Source organism: Phalacrocorax aristotelis, chromosome 9 (assembly GCF_949628215.1).
Source record: "Phalacrocorax aristotelis chromosome 9, bGulAri2.1, whole genome shotgun sequence".
Taxonomy (NCBI): Eukaryota; Metazoa; Chordata; class Aves; order Suliformes; family Phalacrocoracidae; genus Phalacrocorax; species Phalacrocorax aristotelis.
In genome coordinates, this window is record NC_134284.1 from 277169 (window position 1) to 302753 (window position 25585).

At 46.7% G+C, this 25585-nt stretch overlaps 1 protein-coding gene across 3 annotated transcripts in view; it reads right to left on the bottom strand.

Moving 5' to 3' along the window:
- Positions 1-25585, bottom strand: part of GALNT16 (polypeptide N-acetylgalactosaminyltransferase 16) — a 74913-nt gene that overhangs the window by 23461 nt on the left and 25867 nt on the right. For all 3 annotated transcript variants that reach the window (XM_075103103.1, XM_075103102.1, XM_075103104.1), the window contains 7 exons: positions 23431-23606; positions 20408-20506; positions 13682-13749; positions 7013-7078; positions 3512-3633; positions 1418-1505; positions 369-453 (listed from right to left, as the gene is read on the bottom strand). In XM_075103103.1, the coding sequence (XP_074959204.1) occupies positions 369-453; positions 1418-1505; positions 3512-3633; positions 7013-7078; positions 13682-13749; positions 20408-20506; positions 23431-23606 (704 nt within the window). The remainder of the gene's footprint in view (positions 1-368; positions 454-1417; positions 1506-3511; positions 3634-7012; positions 7079-13681; positions 13750-20407; positions 20507-23430; positions 23607-25585) is intronic.

Sequence of the window (25585 nt, forward strand, 5' to 3'; positions counted from 1 at the left end):
CTTCATTCCTTAATTCCTCACCTGGAAGATGGAGGTAATTAAAAACCCCCAAAGGGATTTCTGAGGCATTCAGAGCATTGAGTGAGACCACAAAACCAAACATAGAAGAGGTGGCTCGTAGAGGTGGCATGCCTACAAGCATATAATAATATATAATTACTATTCTTAAAATATTCAGGGAGTAATACTCTCAGAATTAGGGTATAGACCTCAAAGCATTCAGAAAAAAACATGAAGAGTTTGTCATCATCAAATGAACACTGGCATTTCATCCTCAGCAAGGCAGTCCCTGTACACTCCTTGCCATACAGGTGAAGGCTTAGTAAAGACGTTTGGAGGACTGCACACAGTCCATCAGAGAGAGCTACCTTATAGACTGAGTTGGGTCTGTTCTGGACATCTTCTGCTCTATAGGAATCTGCTCCCACTTAAAGTGAAGGCTCCAGTCAAACCCTGAGAAGGAAAAACAGGTCAAATAGGTTTTGTTACTGTTTTTCTACTAGCTTCAGTGATAGTCTCCACCTTTACATCATAGGCTATCCCTGCTTTCCTTTCCTGACCTCCCTCACAGTCCACCCAAAATGGCAAGTCTATCCTAATGTAGCTAAGAATTCACCAGCTTCTGTCTTGGCATCCTTATCCCTTAGCATTACAGATCTCTGCTCAGTTCCACTCCATACCTTCAGGACAGTGTTGTCAGTGTAAGATGCAATTGCATTTTGGCCAGACTGTCCTACACTTCCCTGTCTGCCAAAGTTACGGAGCTTTCATCAAAGGACTTTGTGGGGTGGGATGTGATGTATTCTGGGAACAGAGGCCTGCAGATCATTGTAACCAGAACCTCTTTCAGGACTACCATTTATTTGTAGTTGGCCTGTGGTGGACTGTTGAGCACAGCACAGTCACTAACATTATACCATTGTTAAGGGTAGCCACAGAATGAGTAGCCTTTGGCAGTGCGGCAGCAAACCCCAGCCCCGGAAGAGGAAGAAGAGGACCAGGCACTGTGGGTGACCACAGGAAGAGCTGCAAGCGGTCAGCTGCCAGGAGAGAGGCGAAAACGCTTTTCAGAAGATGCCATGAGATAGCCTGGCAGATAGGAACAGCAACTGGAAGTGCCTGTTAGACTCCAGCATACATGTAGTGTAGGGAGGGCATGGTGATATGCTTAATTCAGTTAACTAAGCCCTGAAATCGCAAAATGTTGTGACAGTGATGCAAGCTGAAGAAGAAAACACTGGTTGGGTTTTGTTTTAACTCTGCAAAGGATCTGACTTTGCAAGTTGCAGGAAAAAGAAGACAGAGAATCCACCAGGAAAGATCATCACTCTGTTTTCAGCTCTTAGCTGAAGAAAACAATTATTTTTCATGCACCATCCCTCAGGCTTAACTTACATAAACCATTCATTATACCCACCTCCCCTCAGATCTGCTGATGCTGCCAGGTAGGCAAAATTATCCAGGCTGATAACGTCAATGATTGGACTCACCACTCGGGTATAATCCTGAGGGAGAGAGAGAAAGGGGAAAAGAAAGAGTGAGGCTTTTCTTGAATGTCTGGCAAAGCTGCCAGAGATCAGAAGATACAAAGCTGCACATGTAAATCTTTGTCTGGCTTCTCCAGTACAGTTCTGGTAGCTGAGCAAAGGATTCGTGCCCACTACATCCAAACATGGAGATGGTGGAGCCAGCTGCATGCCACGGATGTAGGGAATGGAGTCTGGGACCCCAACATCTAGGAGTGCTTCTAAGAAGCAGCTCTTTATTTCCTGTCCAAGTCACAGGGCATGAATCACTGTCCCAAAGGTTTTATGCTTGGTTTTGGTATCTACTGACAGCATACCTTCTGCTCAGCCATTCTTGAATTAACTCATTATCATCAGCCTAGAAATGATCAACCCAATAATAAAGCACCTTCCTAACAAGCAGTATTAATCCAGACTCCAAACTTAAGAATCATAGTGCAAACTGGAAAAAAAAATTATAATATTAAGATATTGGGGGTACTTTATTGGCATTAGGGGTATAGATATTTACAGTTTTCCTTTGCAATTCTTTTACTAAGTAGAGGTTGAGAATATAACAATTTTTCAACGTCACAAGACAGGGCATTAAAGACAGTCTTGTGATAGCTGAAATATATGATGAAACCGGGAGCTGGCAATGCCAGAAACAGCATCTTGTTATCCGACAGCTGCTAGCCTCCAAACCTTTCCTATCAAACCTTCATTTTGTGCCTTGCCATAGGTACTCCTGCTGTAGTGCACTTGGTCAGGATGGCACATCCTAGGTGAGAGCTATCTTTCATGTTTATTTCCCTCCGTGCTGTGATGGCTGCTCAGCCTTAGTCCCCCCAGCACCCACCCAGCAGCCTGGTGCTCCAACCAGCCAATGTTAGGACTGGGTAGGGCAAGACTGAAATCTGACCTAGGATGCACATCAGAAATGTAGAAAGTAGGTCAGAAACAGGCTGACTTGAAATCTGCTCACTAAATAACACTGGAGTCAGCATCCAAGCTTTTGCAGTTTCCATCCTTCCCTGATGAAACTAGTGAAACCCTTTCTGCTTAGGGACACCTACACGGCTGCTGCTGCAGCTTGACTTAAAGAGCAGTAGTAAAGTAAACATTTATGGGCTTCTAAGGTGGAGGATTTACTGAGCAGGAATAAAAAGCAGAAGCCTTTAAGTCATCAATCCTGAAGTTTCACCACCTTCTGTTCCTTCGTATTAAGCCAAGCAGACATGAATACAAGGCAGCATTACAGTCTCCACCCCTTCTCCTGGGGCCCATTGCTACAAGGAATCCTCCTTTCAGAGGAGGGGATCAATCCCTCCCACTAGCAAGCATGGCTGTGACTTCTCCCGTCACCTCTCCCCAGTTCGCTTACAGCGGAGCCGTATGTCCCCCCCTCCAGCCCTACAGTCCAGTCACAGTGACAGCTAATATTCCCATCTCATTTTCACTCTTCCAGCCTTTCCCAAGTGAATGAGCAAAGGGACATCCTTGTACTCATAGGCAGTTCCTCTGTGCTAGGAAGTGGCCTGCATGCAGGTGGTGTGTGTTGGCAGCTCAGCAGAAGCATTAATGGAAGGAAAGTTTCGGAAGTGACAAGGCAGAGGGGAGGGTCCAGGAGCAAGAAGGGAGATGGCAACCACAGAAAAGTTGCACAGTGTGTGCTGCCAAAGCGGCTATCCTATGCACAGGTGGACAGGACTAGGAAGCACATCTCCTCCAGTAGACCTGAGGTATAAGTTAGTGGTTCAAGTATTCACCACTGCATCCCACCACTGAGCACCTCCTGCCCCGCCACATTAGTAGGAGAAAGTAGAAGCCCAACAGTGATCTCTTGCCCATCTAGCTCAGGCTGTACCTTCCTCTGTGACAGCCTTCCTGAGGAATACCTGGGAATGCTGTCCTCACAGGCACTGCTGATGGCATGTGAGGTCAGAGGACCCACCAGTACAAGACAGGTCAGCCCCATCCATTCCAGAGGGGGAGATGGTGCTCACCTCTTTCACCCTCTGAAGCATTGGCTGCAGCCACTCACTGTTGACTTCACAGTGACTGTCCAAGAAAGCGAGGATGTCAGCGGTAGCCACTTCAGCTCCTCGCACCCGAGAGCGAATCAGCCCTACCATGAGGAAAGGACAGCAAAGGAGCAGGAAGGTTAAGAAGGGAAACAGCTGAGCCTCCTTCCAGAAGGCTGTAGCTCAGTAGTATCCTGTGCAGATTCTATTAGTTTTTCCAGATGTCTGGATTATTGCATTAGAAATCTTTGGTGTCAAATTGTGGAAAATGAACATTCAAGGCCACAAGTGAAAGCAGCTCTATGACATCGAGTTTGCAGAGCCAGAAATTTTGAGCAACTTCAACATTTTCACTGGAACAGGTGTTGGCCCCCACCTTCCTTGCAAAGCCTTCCACGTGCAATCCATCGCAAAAAGTTCAAAGTTGCTTCTGTCTGTGCAACATTTTAGGGATTTGTAATCTGCTTGCGAAAGGTTTCAACTCCTTATCTGGAATATAGATCCTTATTACAAAGAATAAATGTTATATATATAATGCAGTGCGTAATGTGCTGAATTCTCAAAGGTGTGTCTTACTTGGTCTACGTTACTCAAGCAGTCCTTTTCCCTTATAGTCTCCATCTCTACAGTAAAGCTAAGAAAATCCTGCTCCTCTCCTCCACCCAAAAACCCCAAACCTCAGGTCAGGCATTTGCTTCTGGTGGAACAAATGTGCAATTTGCTCATAATCTAAATAATTACAGAAATGCAAAAAAACAGATGCTTTCTATAGCATATCTTTTTAGTGCTATGAAAAACATTATCTGAAGACAGATAAATTGGGGGTAGTTCCTCACAATAGTGCAATATAACTTTGTAGCGTTTATTTGATGCACGTGATGATCTGCCCTCTTAAGAAGTGGTAACTGTTTCGTGAAAGAAAGGGAAGCTCTAGTCATAGGGTCTTAGCACAGTGCTTTTACTTACACTGGGCTTATTCTTTTATTTATCTAACAATATGAATCATTAATAAATTAATATAATTATAAATACATTTACGTTTAGTACCTTTGGAAGAGAGATGGACCTTTTAACAGCAAATGGAGGTTTTGGAATGACTACAGTAGCGTTAGAACTACGATTATTGCTCTTCCAAAAACTATCTTCGTTTTGGAGGACTGTCATTCATAATGAATTTATTCACAGATAAAACCAGTTCTGTTTAAAATGCATAAACACATATGCACATTCTGGTTTTGTTGATTAACATAAGAAATAAATAAATAAGAAATCCCATTGACTTACTAAATCACTTAAACATATAAGCATCTTATAACCATAATGCAGTTTAATATTCTGATAGAATATTATTGAAAATTAAATGCATGGTTCATTGCCTATTTCATCAAGAGGTTGGTGTTAGACTGGAGAAGGTGCCTGTTTTTCTGCACCCCTTTTCTATCTTGATTGTGAACACTGATCTGAATTACAGGCATACATATAATGAAGGTTATTTTTCTTCCTGGAGGTTTAGGTAGCTTTTTTGGGTGAGCGAAAAAAACATCAGAATTGAGCAGGTTGAAAATTTTGCTTTTTCTATTTCTGAACATTCAAAGGAAATTTTGCAATTAATGCCTTCAGGAATACATGGGGGAGAAAAAAAAATCTCATTCAATTTGGATGAATACACAGAATTTTTCTTCAGTTCACATCTATAACTCCCATTCTTTTTATATGTCACAATGTTCTCTTTCTTTGAGAATTTTGGCATGAGAATAGAGTGCACATTCATGACAGCTGGATATATGACTGACCACAATAGCTGCAAAGGAACAATTACACTTTATTAGTGCAATAATTTTGCTAAGAAGCAAATATCCATTGTAGCTCTGTGGATGGAAAACATACACCAGACTCAGAGCTTCAGGGGAGCATCATTATTCACATCAGCTAACATCCAAGAACAAGAGCTTCACTCTCCTTCTGGCCACTTTGTGCCGGAAAAAGACACTGGCATGGGGTAGAGCAGTGCTGGGAAAAGACTCTCTGCAAAGACTTCAAAGTTACCTTTTTAGTGTGAGGTTGCAGGGCAAAACAGTGGAAGTAGCATTGTTTCATTTTTATTCTGTAAGCAACCTACCTGTTTTTGCTAGAGTTAAGTTGCATAAATTTCATAAATAAATTTAGGTAACAGCGAGCACATCTGTGTGCTAGAACGGGTAACCTCACGTGTTACCTAATCCATTACCAAGGGGTAATGGCTTTAAACTAAAAGCGAGTAGGTTCAGACTAGGTATAAGGAAGAAATTTTTCACAATGAGAGTGGTGAGACACTGGCACAGGTTGCCCAGAGAGGTGGTAGATGCCCCATTCTGAGAAACATTCAAGGTCAGGCTGGACGGGGCTCTGAACAACCTGATCTAGTTGAAGATGTCCCTGCTCTCTGCAGGGGGGTTGGACTGGATGACCTTTAAAAGGTCCCTCCCAACCCAAACTGTTCTATGATTCTAGAAAATAAAATACTTCCAGTGACCATTACAGGAGAAGAGCAGGCCATTCTCCTATATCACACCTCCATCAGGAGCAGAGAGCAGCTTTAGCAGGGCATCCCCTGGGGGACACTACCAGCTGAGCCCTCACAGCAGTCGAAGAATGACCTCACCTGTCACTTCTGCCCATATCACTGAGCTTTCACCTGGTTCCTGCCTTGGCGATGTCCCCTTTCACTTCCAGTACCTTGCTACTGCCTGCGCAGTCTCTCTCCCATCAGAGCACCCCACTGCCTCTCTCACCACTTCCATGGGACTACTCTCTGCTTGTTGCCTTTCTCACTACTGATCTGCTTCATTCCCACTTGTCCTTTATTCCACCCTGCGGTCAGAGATTTAAACCAGGCTCTCTGATATCTCCGTACTTTCTTCAGACCATCCCACTATGTGGAATGCCCTTTGTGAACTGAGTAGTGACTCCCATCCCCTCTTCCAGATCCTCGCTTCAGGCCTGCTGTGCACTAACAGGTTTAGAAATAAGCCAGCACATGTGAGTGAAACTGAAGAGCAGCTGGGAAAGTCAGTGTTACCATTTATGCACGTAGGAGATAAGAGAAATAACTTTCCTTAATTGTACCTATTTATGATAGATATATGATTGGTTTTCCCTTTCCCACGTCTCCTAGATGGCTTGTTATCTTGCACTCTGAGTTTAAAAGGACAAGACTTATATCTGTATATATATTCGTAAAGATCTTAAACCGCGGTCCTTGCTCTAGCCAGAGCATCTGGACACCACTTCTCGTTATTTAATGTATGAAATGACAGTCCTGAAGCCTGGGAGTTGATAAGCCAGGTTTTCCCCTCACAGAGCCTCCAAACTAGGACACCGAACTCTTACACTGAAAAAACAAACTGTAACCATAAGAAACAACATGTAAGCAGCTGGCAAGTAAACATGGCCATGGGGGAAAATCTGCAAAGTCTTTGTACTTACAAAGTTTTCCACACTCACCTTCTCGCCGAGTGTTTCGTAGACACTTGACCTTTGGGATCTTGGTAAGGAGCTGGCAGTCCTCAGCTTAGGAAAGGCAAATAAAACATTTGGCACACATGCATGAATTATTTGGCTTCAACAGAGAGCTCCAATTAACTGTTCTCCTGCTTCTCCAGGGGAGGGGAAATTCTGCTTTCACTTAACATCACATTAATCATCCTGATGGCCTTAATCCTGTTGTCTAAAGAGTACACCGAAGAGCACTACTTGCTTGCTGTCCTCCTCAGACAGCTGAGCCTGTGCTTCCTGATACTCTGAACAGCCAGGCCTTCGCCCAACATTTCACAAGAACAAGAGGGTATGCAGTGGCAATGTGGCACCGATCACTGATGACTGCAGGGAGATGGGGCTGCAAATCAGTGAAGTGCCAAGTAAAAGAGAGTCCTGTCGCACAAAGTGATCTCACCTGCTCTCTTTGCCTTCAGCGGTTTGTCTGGGCATTTCCCACCATTTATTCTCGGAGCACTTTCTGCTTGGTTTTATTTAGTAAAGGCCACAGGGATGCAACCTGCTTCCTTAGAGACACCATTACATTAACACATGGATGCCTAACCGAGGGCTTCGCTGGCAGCTTGCCAGAAGCTCGTGCCATCCTTTATTTACATTGCCCAAGGAAGATGACAGAGAGGAACAGCTACCAGCTCCAGCCCAGCTGTACCAATGAGTACTGGGTCTTTAGTTCTCTATTTTCTTCTTTCTATTCCTGCCCTAGCAGAGGTCACAGGAATAACAATTTTAAACTTGCTTTTTTCCCTTGCTCCACCAAGAGCAGTTGTTTTTTTTCCGCCGTGTTTTCATGGTCATTGCTCATTCATTTTCATGTCTCACACCTCCCCTTTCCCACTGTCATCCTCCCACAGACTGAGCGCTCTGGGGAAAACACAAAGGCCATTAGCCAAAGTACATCTCTCGGCATGTTTCTGCAGGAGCATTTGTATTCTCAAGGATACATGAAATCTGAAATACTGTTCTTGTGTGGGCACTTCAGCAGCTTCTGCATCATCCAAGCGAAGTGGCAGGTGCTCTTAATTACAGAGTACGCAGCAGCGGCAACAGTAAGTCCCGCGGCCGGGCGCTAGGCTGGGGCGGACAAGGGGGTTCCCGGAGCCAGGGAAGCCCAAGGGAGCCTAGAACGGCCCGGCCCGGCAGCTCTCGCGAGGGAGGCTGACGCAGCCTGGGCATCGCCACGAGCAACCGCGGGAGATTTAAACGGCCCCAGGGAGCGCGAGCGACCGGGATGCGGCGCGGCAGTTTGCACAGCCAGGGCGAGCAGGGATGGTGCTGCATCCAGCTTGTAGACCCACAGCCCGGGAGGTTCTCTAGGTCTCTGCCAGGATGGTGGGCACTCGCCACAGAGCTAAAAGCATTGTTCCCATGGCGAAAGCCCCCCGAGAGGTCTGATGCATCCGCCCAGATCGAGCTGGAGGCTTCACTACAGTTGCAACATGTGCCCCAACCCCTCTCCTGGTGAGAAGGTAAGTACCTGCACAAGGTGTGCACAGGTTGATGATCTGCTGCGCCAGGTGGCTGAGTTGCAGGAGACAGTTAGAAGGCTGCGTAGTGTTAGTAGAACTGAGGTGGAGACAGGCGGTCTCAGAACCACACTCCTGTAGCAGACACCACTGAGAAGGAGGAGGCACCTTGGACCCTGGTGACCTGCAAAAGCAGGGCTCAGCCCCCACCTTCCAGTATCACCACCAGCAAGGGATGTGAAGCTTTAGTGTCTGCAGACATCCACGAGCAAGGTCCACAAGGTGCAGCTGTACCAGCAGCACAGAGTGGATACCCTAAAAAGAAGAGGCGAGCGCTCGCAGTGGGTGACTCTCTGTTAAAAGGCACTGAGGCGCCCATCTGCCGGCCTGACAGGGCGTCACGAGAGGTTTGCTGTCTGCCAGGAGCTAAGATCCGAGACATCACTGAGAGGGTGCCACAATTTGTCAAAAGCTACTCTTCCATGTGGGCACAAATGACGCTGCAAGCCAGAGTCTGGGCAGAACTAAGCAAGACTATAAAGCTCTGGGAAAGCAAGTGAAAAATATTGGTGCCGAAGTTATCTTCTCCTCTATACTACCTGTTGGAAAACAATGGGTGACTAGAAATAGGCAAATAATACAAATCAGCTCCTGGCTATGTGGCTGGCATCAACATGAGGGTTTTGGCTTTTATGACAACAGGACATTCTTCAACAACCACAGGCTGCTAGGGAGGGATGGACTCCACCTGTCGGGAAGGGGCAAGGGAATCTCTGGCAGCAGGCTGGCAAGCTTGGTGAGGTGGGCTTTAAACTGAGGAACTCGGGGGGAGGGCGACAAACTGGCAATGCTAATGCCATCACACACAATGGGGGAATGCAACAGGACAACCTGAGCAGTGATAAAGGTGCCGTAGAAGCCTCACGCAATGGCAACCAAGAGACCAACCACCTCAAGGGTTTGCACGGCTATAGTGGGTCCTCGTACAACCCTCCAGGGAAACCTGTCTGCTCAAGCACCTTTCTGAAATGCCTGTACACCAATAAACAGGAGGAACCAGAGGTCTGTGTGCGGTCACAGGGCCGTGATCTCATTGCAATCACAGAGACATGGTGGGACAGCTCGCATGACTGGAATGGGGTCATGGATGGCTACAGGCTTTTCAGGAAAGACAGACCAGCAAGGCGAGGTGGGAGAGTTGCTCTTTATGTGAGGGGAGCAACTGGAATGCATCGAGCTCTGCCTTGGAATGGAAGGAGAACAAGTTCAGAGCCTGTGGGTAAAAATTAAGGGACAGCCAAATATGGGTGACACTGTTGTGGGTGTTTGCTACAGGCCACCTGATTAAGAAGAAGTTGATGAAGCCTTCTACAGACAGCTGGAAGTAGCCTCACAATCGCAGGCCCTGGTCCTCATGGGGGACTTCAAACACCCTGATATTTGCTGGAAGAGCAACACAGTGAGCCATGCACCATCCAGAAGGTTCCTACAGAGCATCGAGGACAACTCTTTGATGCAAGTGGTGGAGGCGCCAACGAGGCGAGATGTGCTGCTCCACCTTATCCTAACAAAAAAGGAAGGGCTGGTTGAGGACGTGAGGGTTGGGGGTAGCCTTGGCTGCAGTGACCATGAGATGGTCGAGTTCAGGATACTGCAAGGTAGAAGCAGGGCTATGAGTTGGGTAACAGCCTTGGACTCCAAGAGGGCCAACTTCAGCCTCTTCAAAGACCTGCTACGAGGGATCCCATGGGCTAGGGCTCTGGAAGGCGGGGGGTCCAAGGGAGCTGGACAGTATTCAAGGACCACTTCCTCCGAGCTCAAGATCGGTGCATCCACAGGAGGAAGCAGTCAGGCAGAGGAGCCAGGAGACCCGCATGGATGAGCAAAGAGCTTCTAGAGAAACTCAAACAGAAGAAGGAGGTTCACAGTATGTGGAAAAAGGGACTGGCCACTTGGGAGGAATACAGGAATGTTGTCAGGGTGTGCAGAGATGCGACGAGGAAGGCCAAGGCCCACTTGGCAATGCATGTCAAAGATAACAAGAAGGGCTTCTTTAAATACATCAGCAGTAAAAGGAAGACTGGGGATGCAGCGGGCCCACTGCTGAACAAGGAAGGGGTCCTGGTGATGCAGGACGCAGAGAAGGCGGAGTTGCTGAATGCCTTCCTTGCCTCGGTCTTCACTGCTAAGGCTGGCCCTCAGGCATCCCAGCCCCCAGAGGTGAGAGGACAAGTTGGGACACAGGAAGACTTACCACCGTTTGAGAAAGACTGGGTCAGAGATCACCTCTGCAGACTGGATCCTCGCAAATCCATGGGCCCCAAGGGGATGCACCCGCGAGTGCTGAGGGAGCTGGCGGATGCTGCTGCTGAGCCACTCTCCGTCATCTTTGAAAGGTCGTGGAAGACAGGAGAGGTGCCCGAGGACCAGAGGAAAGCAAATGTCACTCCCATCTTCAAAAAGGGCAAGAAGGAGGACCTGGCAAACAGTAGGCCAGTCAGCCTCACCTCCATCCCCGGAAAGGTGATGGAGCAGTTCATCCTGGAGGTCATCTCCAGGCATGTAGAGGACAAGAAGGTTATCAGAAGTAGGCAACATGGATTCACCAAGGGGAGATCATGCCTGACCAACCTGATAGCGTTCTACGATGGTGCGACCGGCTGGGTCAACGAAGGCAGAACAGTGGATGGTGTCTATCTCAACCTCAGTAAGGCATTCGACACTGTGTCCCACAGCCTCCTCACAGGCAAGCTAAGGAAGTGTGGGTTGGATGAGTGGACGGTGAAGTGGATTGAGAACTGGCTCAACAACAGAACTCAGAGGGTCGTGACCAATGGGGCAGCGTCTGGATGGAGGCCTGTCACTAGTGGTGTTCCCCAGGGGTCTGTGCTGGGTCCAGTCCTGTTCAACGTATTCATCAGTGACCTGGATGATGGGATAGAGTGTAACCTCAGCAATTTTGCTGATGATACCAAGCTGGGAGGAGTGGCTGATACACCAGAAGGTTGTGCTGCCATCCAACGAGACCTGGACAGGCTGGAGAGCTGGGCCAATGTTATCCTGATGAAATTCAGCAAAAGCAAGTGCAAGGTCCTGTGCCTGGGGAGGAACAACCCCAGGCACCAGTACAGGCAGGGCCTGAACTACTGGAAAGTGGCTCTGTTCTCTGTTGAAAAGGACCTGGGAGTGCTGGAGGACAACAAGCTGACCATGAGCCAGCAACATGCCCTTGTGGCCAAGAAGGCCAACGGTACCCTGGGCTGCATTAAAAGGAATGTGGCCAGCAGATCAAGGGAGGTTATCCTCCCCCTCTACTCTGCCCTAGTGAGACCACATATGGAGTGCTGTGTCCAGTTTTGGGCCCCCCAGATTAAGAAGGACACAGAACTGCTTGAGCAAGTTCAGCAGAGAGCTACCAAGATGATCAGGGGACTGGAGCATCTCCCTTATGAGGAGTGGCTGAGAGACTAGGGTTTGTTCAGCCTGGAGAAGAGAAGACTGAGGGGGGATTTCATCAATACCTATACATATCTAAAGGGTGGGTGTCAGAACGATGGGTCTAGACTCTTTTCATCAGTGCCCAATGACAGGACAAGGGGCAATGGGCACAAGCTAGAACACAGGAAGTACCACCTGAATATGAGAAAAAAGGTCTCTACTGTGCAGGTGCCAGAGCAGGGGCACAGGCTGCCCAGGGAGGCTGTGGGGTCCCTTCCCTGGAGACGTTCAAAACCCACCTGGACACGTTCCCATGCCCCCGGCTCTAGGTGTGCCTGCTCAAGCAGGGGGCTTGGACAAGATGATCTCCAGAGGTGCCTTCCAACCCCTGCCATTCTGTGATTATGCAATTCTGTGATTTTGCTGGACATCTGCTACAAGAGAAGGCAACATGCATCTTGGCCAAGTCACAACTTCAGGTAAGGACAAGAATCCTTATCAGTCATTCACTCTCCAGGAGTGGAGTACATCGCAGTGACTGTAACTACTTGCCAGAGCTTACAAACTCTCTGTATCTTTGGAGAAACTGAGGCAGGTATAAAGCAATGCATCAGACCTCAAGCATGTGCTAACATGCCTCCGTGCGGGTGCCTCAGGGGAGTAGCTGTACAACAGATATCCATCTGTCAGTGAGAAAAATGAGAGCTAGGATGGGATAGGGCTTTTAAAAAAATCTTTCCATTTACATAAGAGCCTAAATGGGAGTTTCTGGCTGAGCCCTGTGCAGTACAGGTCCCAGAGATCCATCAGTGTTGATCTAGTACACTTTGGCCATTGAGAATTGAATTTCTAGGTGCCAAATATGTTTAGGACTGTTTGTTGGAGGTGCTCAGAAACACCCAACTGCAGCGGCAGGGTACAGCTCAATCCTTATCCAAATAACACTAAGGCCTTCAGAAAGTTACATCCTTACTCAGTGTCCACCTTTAAATTTTTTTTTGGCCAAAGCTGCGTAAGTATTTAGCTGAAAAGTGTCTTCTGTCCCAACCACCTCACCACTGCTACACAAAAGCCAGGAGCAAGAGCAACAGTACAGATGGAAAGAGCCCATAGTCTCCAGTCTGCAGGTCTGGCATGACTCATGCAAAAGACACTTCATCCCTGTGCCAAGCTGCAAGAGAGGGTACAATGCTGCCCAAAGCATTAACCCTTCCACAGCCTCCCACAGGGACACCTGGGATCCCAGACACATGGAGACAGGCAGGCAGTGTCACCCCAGTCTGCCTGCAGGACCCCAGGCAGCAGTCTTCTGTAAGCATTATTGCATCCTCTTGCTCTCTTGGTTTATAATTACCCGCTCTGCTCATAATTCATTGTTACACCACTCTGCAAATAATCACTGCTACATACATATCTGTGCTAAACAGCTTACAAAATGGTGCGTAATGAAACTAGACAGAGATCCCTGGCAACCTGGCCAGAACAGCCAAGCTGACAAAATGGGAAGACCCAATGGAAAGAAAAAAAGAGGAAGAAGCTCAGGCCCCTGCCATGCATCGACATAACCTAAACACATAAAAACTTCCTTCCTTTTCTTTTTCTCTTCCCTACAGACAAGAGGGAATCTCTGTGAGGGAGGGAGATTGAACAGAGCAAACAAAAAAGAAAGAAAAAATTAGGGAAGAAACAAGTACAAGGGAAATAGGTCCATACTTACGATCTGAGCTGAAGTCATCTACCAAAATAATCTCCTGAATGAGGCTAGGAGGGGTACGGTTCAGGAGGCTGCAGGGACCCAGGAAGGAAAAAAGACAATCTTTGTGATAATGACATAACGACAATGGTAGGACTGATACAAATCTGCTATTCTATGCATTACAGCAGGAATACCAAACTCCAGTAATATGGAAGATATAACTTTGGCCTTGTACCAGTGTTCATTGGCAGGAGCCAAACTGCAAGCAGCAGTATCCCAGAGATCTATGGCATCTTAGCTGGATCTTACACAGTCCCACAGCCAGGAAGCTGACTGCAGGACTTGCCTGGGGGCAGCTAGAAAAGGATGCTGCAGCATGCTCTCTGCCTCTAAACACAGAATCAGTGGACAGCACAACCTGCCCTGAGGCAGCCAGGAAGCGGTTCCCATCTGCCAGGCTCTGGGCAAAGCTCATCACTGCCAGGGAGTAGAAAGAGAGCTGCCACTTTCCCCAGCAAGGATCTCTGTCTCAACACCACAGATGAGGCTTGCTGGGGATTTCTCACCAATTCCCTTCTTTGGGAGGAAGGCAGGTTCCTTTGGCAATATTCTGGATTAGAGGAATTTTTTTTCTTCTTCTTTTGCTTGTTACTTGTATTTCTTTCAAACCAGCCCCCACACTTGCTGAGAGCTCCCCGCTTTCCTCAGGCTGGTTGTACCATACCCCACAATACCCTCAAGGACTGCAGTGGGTTTGCATCTGCAGGACACGGGGGCTTTCACACGCAAGGATGGGGCATAAAAGCTTCTGTGCTTCTCAGAGGTTGATGTGCTCTGGTACCCTGATGTCAGAGCAGTCTGATTCTGACCTTTTTGTCCCTCTCATTTGTTTAAGACACTAGAACTAATTTTCAATGACCTTCAAGTCCCGCTCCTGGCTCTACTACAAGCACACAGCACATTCCTCTTTGAGTCTCCTTCTCCAGTGCCTCTATGCAGAGGCAGGTCCTCACTGCCTTCAACAAGATTGGTCAGTCATATTTAGTCACCCCAGTGATGATTACAGCTGTGCAAACTTTAGTATTAAAAAACCAGAGGTAAACACTGTCCTCTTGGTTCTAGCAACCCATCTTATTTCAGTGACATCTGCTCTTCTGATTTTGAGCAATTCTGCAGAAAAATTGGTGGCTCTTTTTTCTGGGGGGTGCAGGTGGGTGGTGTGTGTGCTTTTTTGTTTTATATAGAAAACAGACAACAAGAGTAATCCCATACTCCCAGAAATGGAGCTGTAGATAAATAAATTACTATCTTGCTAAGTATCATCACTGACGGCTTTGCCTACAGAGTCAAAGTTTCCTCAGTCTGGGAGAGTTTTCTGCTGTCTCACACAGCAAAATCCTGACTGTTCTGCTGCTCAGTATCACATCTCACTCTAAGATTTATGCTGCTTCATATGTCTCAGAGTATTTGTATTTTGAGCTTATATGTACCTAGATTACTGAGCTTGCGTTTTTCAAAGCTGAGTCTTATTTACTTCTCTTGGCTCATACCTCTCTAGATCCCCCTAGCGTGGTGGGATGGGATGTGAGTGATGTTCCTCTTTGCATTTATAAGCGCAGCCTCTCCCAGCATAGCTTTCATATGCATATTTTACAGACAAGGTTGCCCTGCACTGAAATTCTAGTCTGTGCAAACTCAATGCAAACAACCAATGTAGACAGGCTGCACACTGCTGTATAATGGCTGTAAAATGGAATTCTACACCTTCTCCCACTAGCCTGACTACTAGCAATGCTCACATTTTCTCCACAAGTTTCAGGTCTTCCAACACAACATAACTGGGAAAAAAAACCCATGCTGTTCCTTCTTCCTCACCTGTCCACCCAGTAGAGAGAAAATACTCCTCGAGCAGTTCACATCCCATTGTTCAATGCCCAGTTCTGCTCTCAGCTCTGCAATAATTTGCTGTGGATCCTTGGGAAAGGTACTTCATCTTCTTTGCACTCTGTCTGGTCTGACTTTTTAACAAGGAACAGAGTAATCCTAGTATTTCCCTCCAGTGAGGTGCAGAGACTGGCATGACAATCAATTACTTTTCGGCACAAAATGTGTTATTAGGATTCCAAAATTCAAATGACAATTGCTTTTTACAGCAGAAACAGACTCTTGCCCCCTCACGGATTCCTTACCTCCTTTGTCTTTTCTCACAGCTTGCTTCTTTCAGTATCAGTGTCCTCACTCTGTTGCATGACACATCAGCATTGCCAATGAGTTCCTCTCCTCTCCTGATCCATCCATCCCTCACCACCTCACAGATAATCTTGTTTATTCCAGGTGTTCACAAAGGAGCATCTTTTTTTTTCCTTTGCTCTAAAATAATCTCCTCTTTTGCTATTAAGTTGTCATTGTAATGAGTTGCTATACCAAACGCTCTAGCATGACAACAGAATTCTTTTAAGCAGAATTTATACAAGCTCTCTGCACAGGCACCGAACCAGACAGCTGTTCAAAGCCATTGACTTAAAGCCTGAGTATTCACCTTTACATTTGCACCAAAACCAAACACTACCTGCAATACTGGCTGAAATCATAAATAAAGAGAAAGAAAGGGACCAGACAACACAGCAGTTGACTTTTCCCTTCTGCAAGAACGGTCACTGCAGCAGAAGTGAGGGTATTGCTTAATGACTAGTCTGGCACAGGCATCAATCACGCAAAACACCTTTTGAATGACAGTTATTTCTAAAGGAGAACAGGATGCCAAGCAAGCAACTGGTTTGAGAATGACAGCTATGTCCTGCTGAGGAAGAGATATCACGCAGGTAAGCGGCTTTCTGATTGACACACATCTCCCGCAGGACTGAGGATGCCAGCAACAGGCCTTTTGAACTGGTGTGTTCGCAGGTTGTGGTGGATAGCCCATTTCCCTTTTAGTTTTTTTTTCCCTACTCCCCTTCTTAGTCTCTCGCTGGATATTCCTAACCAGTTGTCCCCCCTCTACACTGAAAACAAACAAACAAAATTTGTCTCGAGGACTCCCTACATGGGACCGGTAGGATCTGGGGCAGCATGGCCTACTGGTGCACTGGCTTGGTCCCGCTGGCAGTTTGCAGGCTGGGCAACAGGTCCAGCTGCCTGTTGCCTTTACATAAGCCAGAGGAGGAATATGGCCGGAGCCCACAGCAGCAGGCACACATGCAGCCCATGCTGCCTCTGGGGATCAGGAGGGACAAGTGACAGGGCGCTGGAGGGAAGAAGTTATTCCTCCCCACAGTCAACTCCTCTGTTTCCCCTTCTCCCTTATACACAAACATTTCTCCAATCCTCAAATGGCAACAACAGCACATCACTCCCGTTGCTTCCACCCACCAGCGGAGATCCCAGGGGCAGCAGGGATTACTTGGCAGTTGCTGAGCAGCCAGAGGTGCTTGTGCAAGTCAACATGTGCACACATGCAGGTGTCGTTAGCAAGAAGGGTCTGCAGACCAGGATCTGGCCCCTAGAGCTGCCACGGTTAGATCAACCTAAAATAAACCATAATGCAGGAGTCTCATCCCTGGGTCATTTTCCAAGACCTTTTGGTACCAGCACTGCTACTCAGCCGAGTTACCTTGCAGAGCTGTCAGAATAACACAGTAAGATGGTATCTGGCTCAGGGGAACACATTTAGGCTCCCTCTAGTTTTAATTTAAGATTAATTTAACTCCAGTACCCTTTTCACATACTTCTTCCTAGAATTTCCCAAAGTTTTACAGCTGATTTGAGTCCCCAAATTCAGGCACTCACCAGCCGGGCTTGCAAAGCTTCAGGTACAAAAACTTTAACTGGTAGTACATATTCTACTCATCTCTAAAGATGGGGCCTCTAAAAAAGTTTTCAGCCATAGAAAATTTTGCGCTTAGTGCTGCTTATTTCCATTTGTTGTCGTCTTCCACCCCTACTTCTCTCATAGCATCCCCATAGTGTAATTATGATAACTAAACTTGGAAAAAGGCCCATAACAACAGTGGAATCATATTTAACTTTCACCAGGTATATCTCAAATCATTAATTCTAATTATCTAAATAATTCTGCTCTACCTGGCTTAAGAAAGCTATTACAGATATAGAAATAATGACAGGCTGCAAGCCTTACTAGTCAGCAGCTAAGCAGGCAGTGCCATTTTATGCCTCCTGTTGCTTAATATCACTCACAGCCAGGTCACAAACCAAACAGAACAGAACCGTCCTACCCCTTTGACACTTGACATCCCGCAGTGCTCCAAAGTAAGTACACAGTATTTGGTGCACTGACTGTGTATGCAAATTGAGAAACAACTATATTTACAGCAGTAACAGCCTGGCACATTCAGATGCGTTTTACTGGAAGACAGTACTCTAGGGTTGCAGAAGAGGCCTTGAAGAGCACCGTGAAATCTTCAACTCCCTCTGTAACATCAGTGTCAACCTGCAAGTGGGACATCAGCCCCATGCCTCTTCTAACAGTGCAGCCGTGACCTGAGCCTTCAGCTCTGTGTATGGTTGTCAAACCCCCCATGCCTCAAAGAGAAGGCTACTAGCCAATGCTTGGCTGTGTGACACTGAAAATACTATGGAGCCCAAGAAAAATTCAGCCTTGGGGTTCCCTTATCAGACAGGGATAAATCATGGACACTTCTGACATTTGATGTAAGCAAGGAGTAAATCAATCATATGCACTGGCTGTAAACCATCTGGCAATGAAGACACCAGCTGTAGCCAGAGGTCTGGGAGGAAATGCCATCTACCTCACCATCCACAGCAGAGTGCAGCCAGTCCTTCACAACAGCACTCCTCCAGTGGCAGCAGGATGGCAGGGGCCAATTTGAACAGAAGGGTTATCCATTTTTCAAGGTCTTTGCTGGGGGCGCTGGGTTGCAGGAGACCACATCTGAATGGTAATACCACATCTCGAGTGCTGTGTCCAGTTCTGGCCTTCCCAGGACAAGAAAAAGAGGGACACGCTGAAGCAGGTCCAATGAAAGAACACTACGATAAGTAAGATAATTACGTAAGACTGAAGAGATGAGGTTGAAAGAGCTGGGTTTGTTCAGCCTTGAGAAGGGAATGCTCAGAGAAGTTGAAGAGTCTCCATCCTTGGAGATACTAAAAACTGACCAGGCCCAGCCCTGAGCAACCTGCTCTAGTTGACTTTGCTTTGAGCAAGCCTGGCCTGTTACTGCATTGGCAACACTCATCTGCTCATTAGTACACATCACCTCCATAGGATCTGGGTATCAATTTCTCTCTCTCTCTGTGTTACTGCTGCTCTGAATGTTACCTTCTCTTATTTTTATTTGTCGTGGCATCTGGCTATTTGATCAGCTGCCTTGAGATTTTCTTAAGGATCCTACTACCATGGTTTCTGAACACCTAACCATTTATTGTCTGACCTATGATGTAATTGGCAGAAATCTCCTCCCGTTGCCCTAGCAGTACCATGGTTCCAAACAAATCTGCTAATTTTCTGAACAGTGCCTCTGCAGAACTAATTTTATGGTTCACATGAAAAGGAAATGAGAGAGGTAAAAAGGCAAAATGTGATAACAGAATATATACAGGTCTCTGGAAACACAGTAGCACCAAACCTGGCAGACAAACCCAGCCTTCTAGCCATAAGGCCAACTTGAAAAAGCCTGTTATTTATTCACAAAGCACATTTCTCTAGGCCCACACGATCTGACAAGGGAAGAAGTAGTGATGTTGAATAATGCATTCCTGTTAGTGACACCATTAGCTCAACCTTCTAGCCAGACAATTAACTATTCCTTCAGCCTCCACAGGCTGTTCCTGGATCTGCTTGCAGGTTTCAGGGACCCTCTGAGAAATTACTTGATAAGTCAGAGAGGGCAGAGGACATTTTTTTGTGTGTGTGAAAACTAAAAGGAAAGAGCCTCCCTCATTCTGTGGGGGCGATGTGGAAGGGAAGAAGCAGCTGGAACACTGCCTTGTGGTACAGATAATTGCATGCTCCCATTTACTTGGGGATGCTGACAGGCCCTATGTCACCTATTTACTTGGTTAGATTTGGCCACTGCTGATGATACACAGATACGAGGAGACACTCGTACAAGATAGCAAGCGGCCTGCAGGTTCAGAAGGGTCTCTGCACAAAGCCCCAGGAAGGGTCTGGTGGGCCATCAGGTTCAGCAACTGTTTACCAGCAAGTGACTCTGAGCACCTGCTCAGACCACAAGGACTCAGTCTCCAGGAGACTTCAAGTCCATCACTTTCTGGTTGAAAGACTTGTGACCTGTGTCCCCTGCCCTCACTGAGCCAGTAACATGTCACTCCTGTAACGCGTGCTCTAGCAGGGGGCTGGCTGCATATTCCCATTTATGAAACACAGTTCCTCCCAAGCCCCTTTGCTCAGTTGCATCTAGCAGCCCACAGTGTGCCCTTTGGTTCCCCCTTCACGCTTCCAAACAAAGCTTGCACAGACTGTTCCCACCTGTGGACACAGGCCCAGCAGCCCCTTTCCTGCTGCTAATGATTCCCCCCATGGGGACTATACAGCAGACAACTGCAAATATGTTCTTGTCTTTGGAGATACGCCCACACTGCCAATCCAAGACCCTGACTGATCTAGTGGGCCAGCTCAAGTGCAGATCACAAGCACTTGGGAGACTGCAGCCATCCTGCTTGCCTAGCCACTGGAAAATGCCTATCCCTCCACCAGTGCCCTTTCAGGCACCATCGTTTGGGTGCAGCACCCCTAACTGAACTCACCTCTTCACCGTGCGGAGCAGGGTGGAGCGTGCCTCGTTGTGGAAGGTGATGATGAGGCTGGTAGCTGGCAAGTCTGTGTCATAGCGTACAGAAGTGCATCTGCAACATGGGAAAGCAGAATTGTAAGCCAAACATCACCCAGAAGCAGCCATTGCAGCAAGGTACCTAGAATTTCTAAAGGAGAAGAGAATAATATACTAAAACCAGAAACAACAGCAAGCGAGGCCTCAGCAGTCCCTGCACCAAGATTGGCAGAGCTTAAAAAGAACTATGCCTGTTGAAAGGCAAAGTTTTGAGGCTGTGTACCTAAACTCACAATGCTGCATGCTGAGGGAGTGCATGTGGGTTTCATGGGGAACAAGGGTTCAACATCATGGACTCTAGTCCCTGGTTTGCCTGTGATTCATGTAAAATCTTGTTTATTCATGCACAGGACATGCACATGCTAAGGATGCATGGACCTGGTACACCCAGGCATCACTGTATAAAGCATTTCAAATTCTTTGGACATCAGACTTTACAGAAAAGAAAACACTAGCTAGTGTTGTGATCTGCATCAGGGAGTTCCTAAGGTTCAACACTAATACCTCAGCTGGCAAAGGAAAGCAATTCCTCCCACCTTCTCATCTGACTTTGCAACGTTAGGTACATACATTCATTCTCATACTCAGAACCAAGGATTAACTCAGGATCAGCTTGCATCAGGGTTACTCATACCCTGTAAAGAACAAGGATTCTTGGAGAAGAACTCTCAGATGTGAATCCTGGATCCAGTTCTGGCAGATACTAGGAACAGCAGATTTGGGCTGATCCGTTCCTCCAGAGCGTCTGCCTTCTTAACTTCCAGCCAGTGTTAAACAGCACTCAGTCTGCACTAATTCTGTGTCTGATGAAGAGCTCACACCTGAAACTGTGGCCTAGTGTTCTTAACAACTCACAGCCATGCAAAGAACTGAATCGTATTCCCTCCCGGGACACATTCAGTCTAACAGCCACTACTTGTACTTCTGCATTTACTTACTATTCTTTTATGGCTATTACTAAACTGTTACTGTTTTTACTATCACATTCAATCCTACTGGTTTATGACTTTTTCATTGCAACATTTTATTAATGGGACAGCAGCTCCTTGAAGCAATTTTCAAATATATAGAGAAACCTTGAAAAAGACTAAAGTGGAAAACCTGAGACCAGACAGGAGACATACCACATTTATTGTTTTTTCAAGATAACTCCATGACGTAATGCATATAAAATGTACTAAGGCACCAAGAAGTGGAAAAGCAGCAGAAATTGGTGTATGTGTTGTTTGGGGAAGTCTTCCCAAGAGCTCAGCATTATTAGAGAATTACAGAAGACAAGGACAAAGTTTGTGCTTGAAAGTTGGCCCTCTATTTGCTTTGGATCAAAAAAAAAACAAACATCTACATGCTAGGTCAGAAGGAGCTTGTAGGATGTGGAGTCATGTATGCCAAGCTCTGCTTGGCTGCCTGAAGAAAAAGTGACATGTTAGTGACCTGTTGAGTCCCCGCTCCTAAAACAGAGAGCCAGGTCCATTTATGATACAAGGATGGGCTTTCCTCAAACCACATCTAACTTGTACCACCTGAAATAAGTCCTCATCCTAAACTGCCATCCCAGCAACCATTCCAATAACGCTATAAGACAAGGTTCTCAAAACCAAATACCTCATTCCCAGACTGCCATCTCTGCAAAGGGAAGGAACATGGAAATAGGTTTATCTGCTCTGATTATATACTGATTTGGACTCCCCATTGCTGAAGGGAATCCTTGCAAAGCTGGGGCTGAAATGGCCATACATTTCCAGGGAGTCACATATACGTTGTTCTTCAGACTGAAGAGCATGAATGAAGCTTTTCACAAAAAGCATGCTCTGCATGCTACCACAAATCAAAATAAAAAATAATTCACCTTTGAAGTGAGCTGTTTGTAGGCCAGAACATGACAGCAAATTAACAGAAAACAGTAATTTTGCATGGCGGGGAGACTTGTCAGTAATGCAGGACACGGCACCTCTGCCTCTGAGTCACTAGGAAGCCAATCCCAAGTACTGTACCAGGGAACAGGAGTACAAGACTCTCACCTCACAACCCAAGACCCAGCTGCTTGCATTTGCAAAGCGCCCTGATGGCAGGCTCGCAAAGCTCCATGACTGCTGACATCCCTTTCAGTTTCCATCAAGTTAGATGCCTGGTTTTCCATTCCCAGCAGCTGTGAAGCGTTGCTTTGCAACCCTAGGTAGGGTCTAGGTTCCAGTCCAGATACATAAGCATTTCAGACATGGTTGGTTTGCTTCTATTTTTACTCTGTTGAAGTAGGCTGTTTTACAGTATCCTATCACTACAAAACCTACAGTTTTCAAGGTATGACATTATCTTTGTACTCCAGAAACTACAAAAATAGTTACCTGACTTAAAGATGAGTTTAATCAGCAGAATAAATTCACTCCCAGTGAAACAAGGACAGAATGATGAACGCTTTGCAAGCCATGAAATATTCAGTGTATTCACATGTTAGTTTTGTCCCAACCCTAGCAGCCTTCATCCAAGCCATAAAGCTCAGGCTGGAAAGAAGGCACCAAACCAGCTTCACACAGCCAGGGCACAGCAGGTGAGGAATGCCAGAGTAAAGCAAGGCTGCAACAATGCCAGCCAAGACAAAGGGTCGCTGAGAAGAGCCATGAGTGTGAGGGGAGTTGTGCAAAAAACAACTGTCAGATGGGCCATCTGAGCTGCAATGGAGGGTCTGCACTGAAACAAGACAATGCTTGGACCTGGGAGAAGAGATGCTAGAAAAGCAACAAGCTGGGACCAAATTAGTCAAGGGTCTCTGCACATTTGAGACCTTTCCAGATTAACCATGAAATACAGTGAGGTAATGAACCAACACTGGCAAAGAAAAACCCAAACTATCCTTTGTCAACATTGTGGAACAAGACAGGAGGGCAGTGGACTTCCCACACCAAGCAGCAGCCATAGCTTGGAGCAAGGGCTGCACGGTACCTGTAGTGCCTGGTGTCCCGAATGAGCCGATCACTGCTGAGTTTGTCGCTCTCTAGCTGATTAAAAGCGTGCTGGTGGTAGGGGTCTTCTCCAGCCTTCAGCAGCTTTGAGGACAAGTAAGCCTTTTCATCGAAACCCCTCCTTGGGTTCTTCTCTCTTTGGGGAGCCCCTGTCATCTAGAGCAGAGACAAGCATCAGAGCATCAGGGAGAACAGCCAACTCATGTTTAGACACAGGTAATAAGTTCAGACACACATACACTAAGACAGGTTGTTTGCCATACATCTGTAAGTGGCTCAGGTATGGGGGAAGGCAGTCAGGCAAGAGCTTGGAAAGCAGGAAACCTTCACAGATATGGTGTTATATGGTATATATGCCTTCTCCGAAGAAAACTGAAGGCTTCACTATCTTTACAGACTCAGTTTGGGACGAAAGCTGCTGTTCCTGATAGCACAGGCAGAGCCAAATTCCCTTTAGCACTTGTTATGCAGAACATGCAAGATTGCATGTATCTGGAAGCCCTTCCAGGCAACATGGGCTTGAGAGCAGCCTCCAACCAATGTGGCTGAAAGACGGTGTTTTGAGGAAAAACGGTTTCAGCCTTTCAGCAATCACCATCACATACAAACACAAAGGCAGCTTATTGAACAGGTTCCCTGCTGTGCCTTGTCCAGCTTTGCCCAGTCTCACAGAAGTCTGTGATAAAGTTGGAAGCTGCATGTGACAGTCCCCAGTCCTGTGCAAGAGCTAAAACACCTGGGCCACCCCTCTTCTCTCCTTATTTTCCTCTAGCTTTCCTAGGCCACAAAGTCAGTGGAATGCCAGCACCTGGAAACCACTCACTAGGGCCACTGGGAGGGAGGACAGGCACAGTTCTAGCCCATACTGAACTTTTAGTTGTGAGATTTTGGTTAGAAACAACCTATAAGCCAATATTTTGCAGTTTCTAAAGCAAGCAGGATTGTTTATACAATCAAGTAGTTTAACAAATTGTCTGTGGTAGCCATTTGATAGAACAAATAATGAAGAAGCCATAAAACACTCCCAGCAGCCAAGGAATGCTGGAGCTCCCTAAAACTGCTGCAAAAGGCAGATGCCAGCACATGCACATCTCATCCAAAGCGCTGGACAGTCCCCAGATCTTGAGGTCCTTCTGTACAAAATAGTTTGGATACCCTCTAATACTAGGCTTGATTAAGTTTCTCCCTCTGCTATAAGGCTCCTTTTAGGAGTTTTAGAGGGCAAGAGACCACGGACTTGTCCCCAGTATCACACAGCATTTTGGTTAAGCCATCTAAATGGGCTGGGAAACAACTCAAGAGACAGCACCACAGCAAATTCCTGAAGCCAGAGAGCGCTTAGAAAACAAACGTCTCTGCACCTTTCTCTGAGAAGGGCTACCCTGCAATGCAGACAGCCCTAGGAGAACCAGACAGTTGGGTAAGATGATGGCAAATGAAATTCACTGTGGACAAGTGCAAGATAATGAACATTAGAAGCAACAAATTGAACTACTCATGCACACTGATGGATTTCAAATGAACCATGACCACTCAGGATCTAAGCATCCTCACAGACAGCTCAATAAAATCCCGCACTTGGCCTGCCAAGTCATACAAAATCAGTGACAGCTCAGCAGCCATGGCCAGAGTGCAAGCTTTGTCAAACTGGTCTCTGGAAGAAAGCTACTGGAGGATGAAGAGAAATTAAACATTAGGACAATTCAGTTTGGAGATAAGATGAATGAAGTGAGAAAAAAATTGAAGGCGGCCCATAAAATTATGCCTAAAACAGCCAAAGTCAGCCTGATGGTCAGATTTCCTTTTATTGCCATACAAGAATGAGGGAAATGTCTTTTCACAAGGAGGAAAAAAGTGCCACTATTTTCAACACAAAGAAACTTATTCAACCAGTGCACAAACAAGCTGCTGTGTATGGATTTACCCTAGTGCAGGACTTGCATAGGCACTCTCTGGCAAGTAAATCTGCCTCCATTCCGCCCCTCCAGGCAGTGAGTGCCCTGCCCTGCCGCCCCTCCGCAAGGGATGCCATCATCCTCCTGGGACAGGCTGGGCTTGCTGATGGGTTAGGGCAATGGCTCAGTTATCTGTACGGCTAGTTTCACAGCCTGCTGCCTAGGCTCCCCCTTGAAATC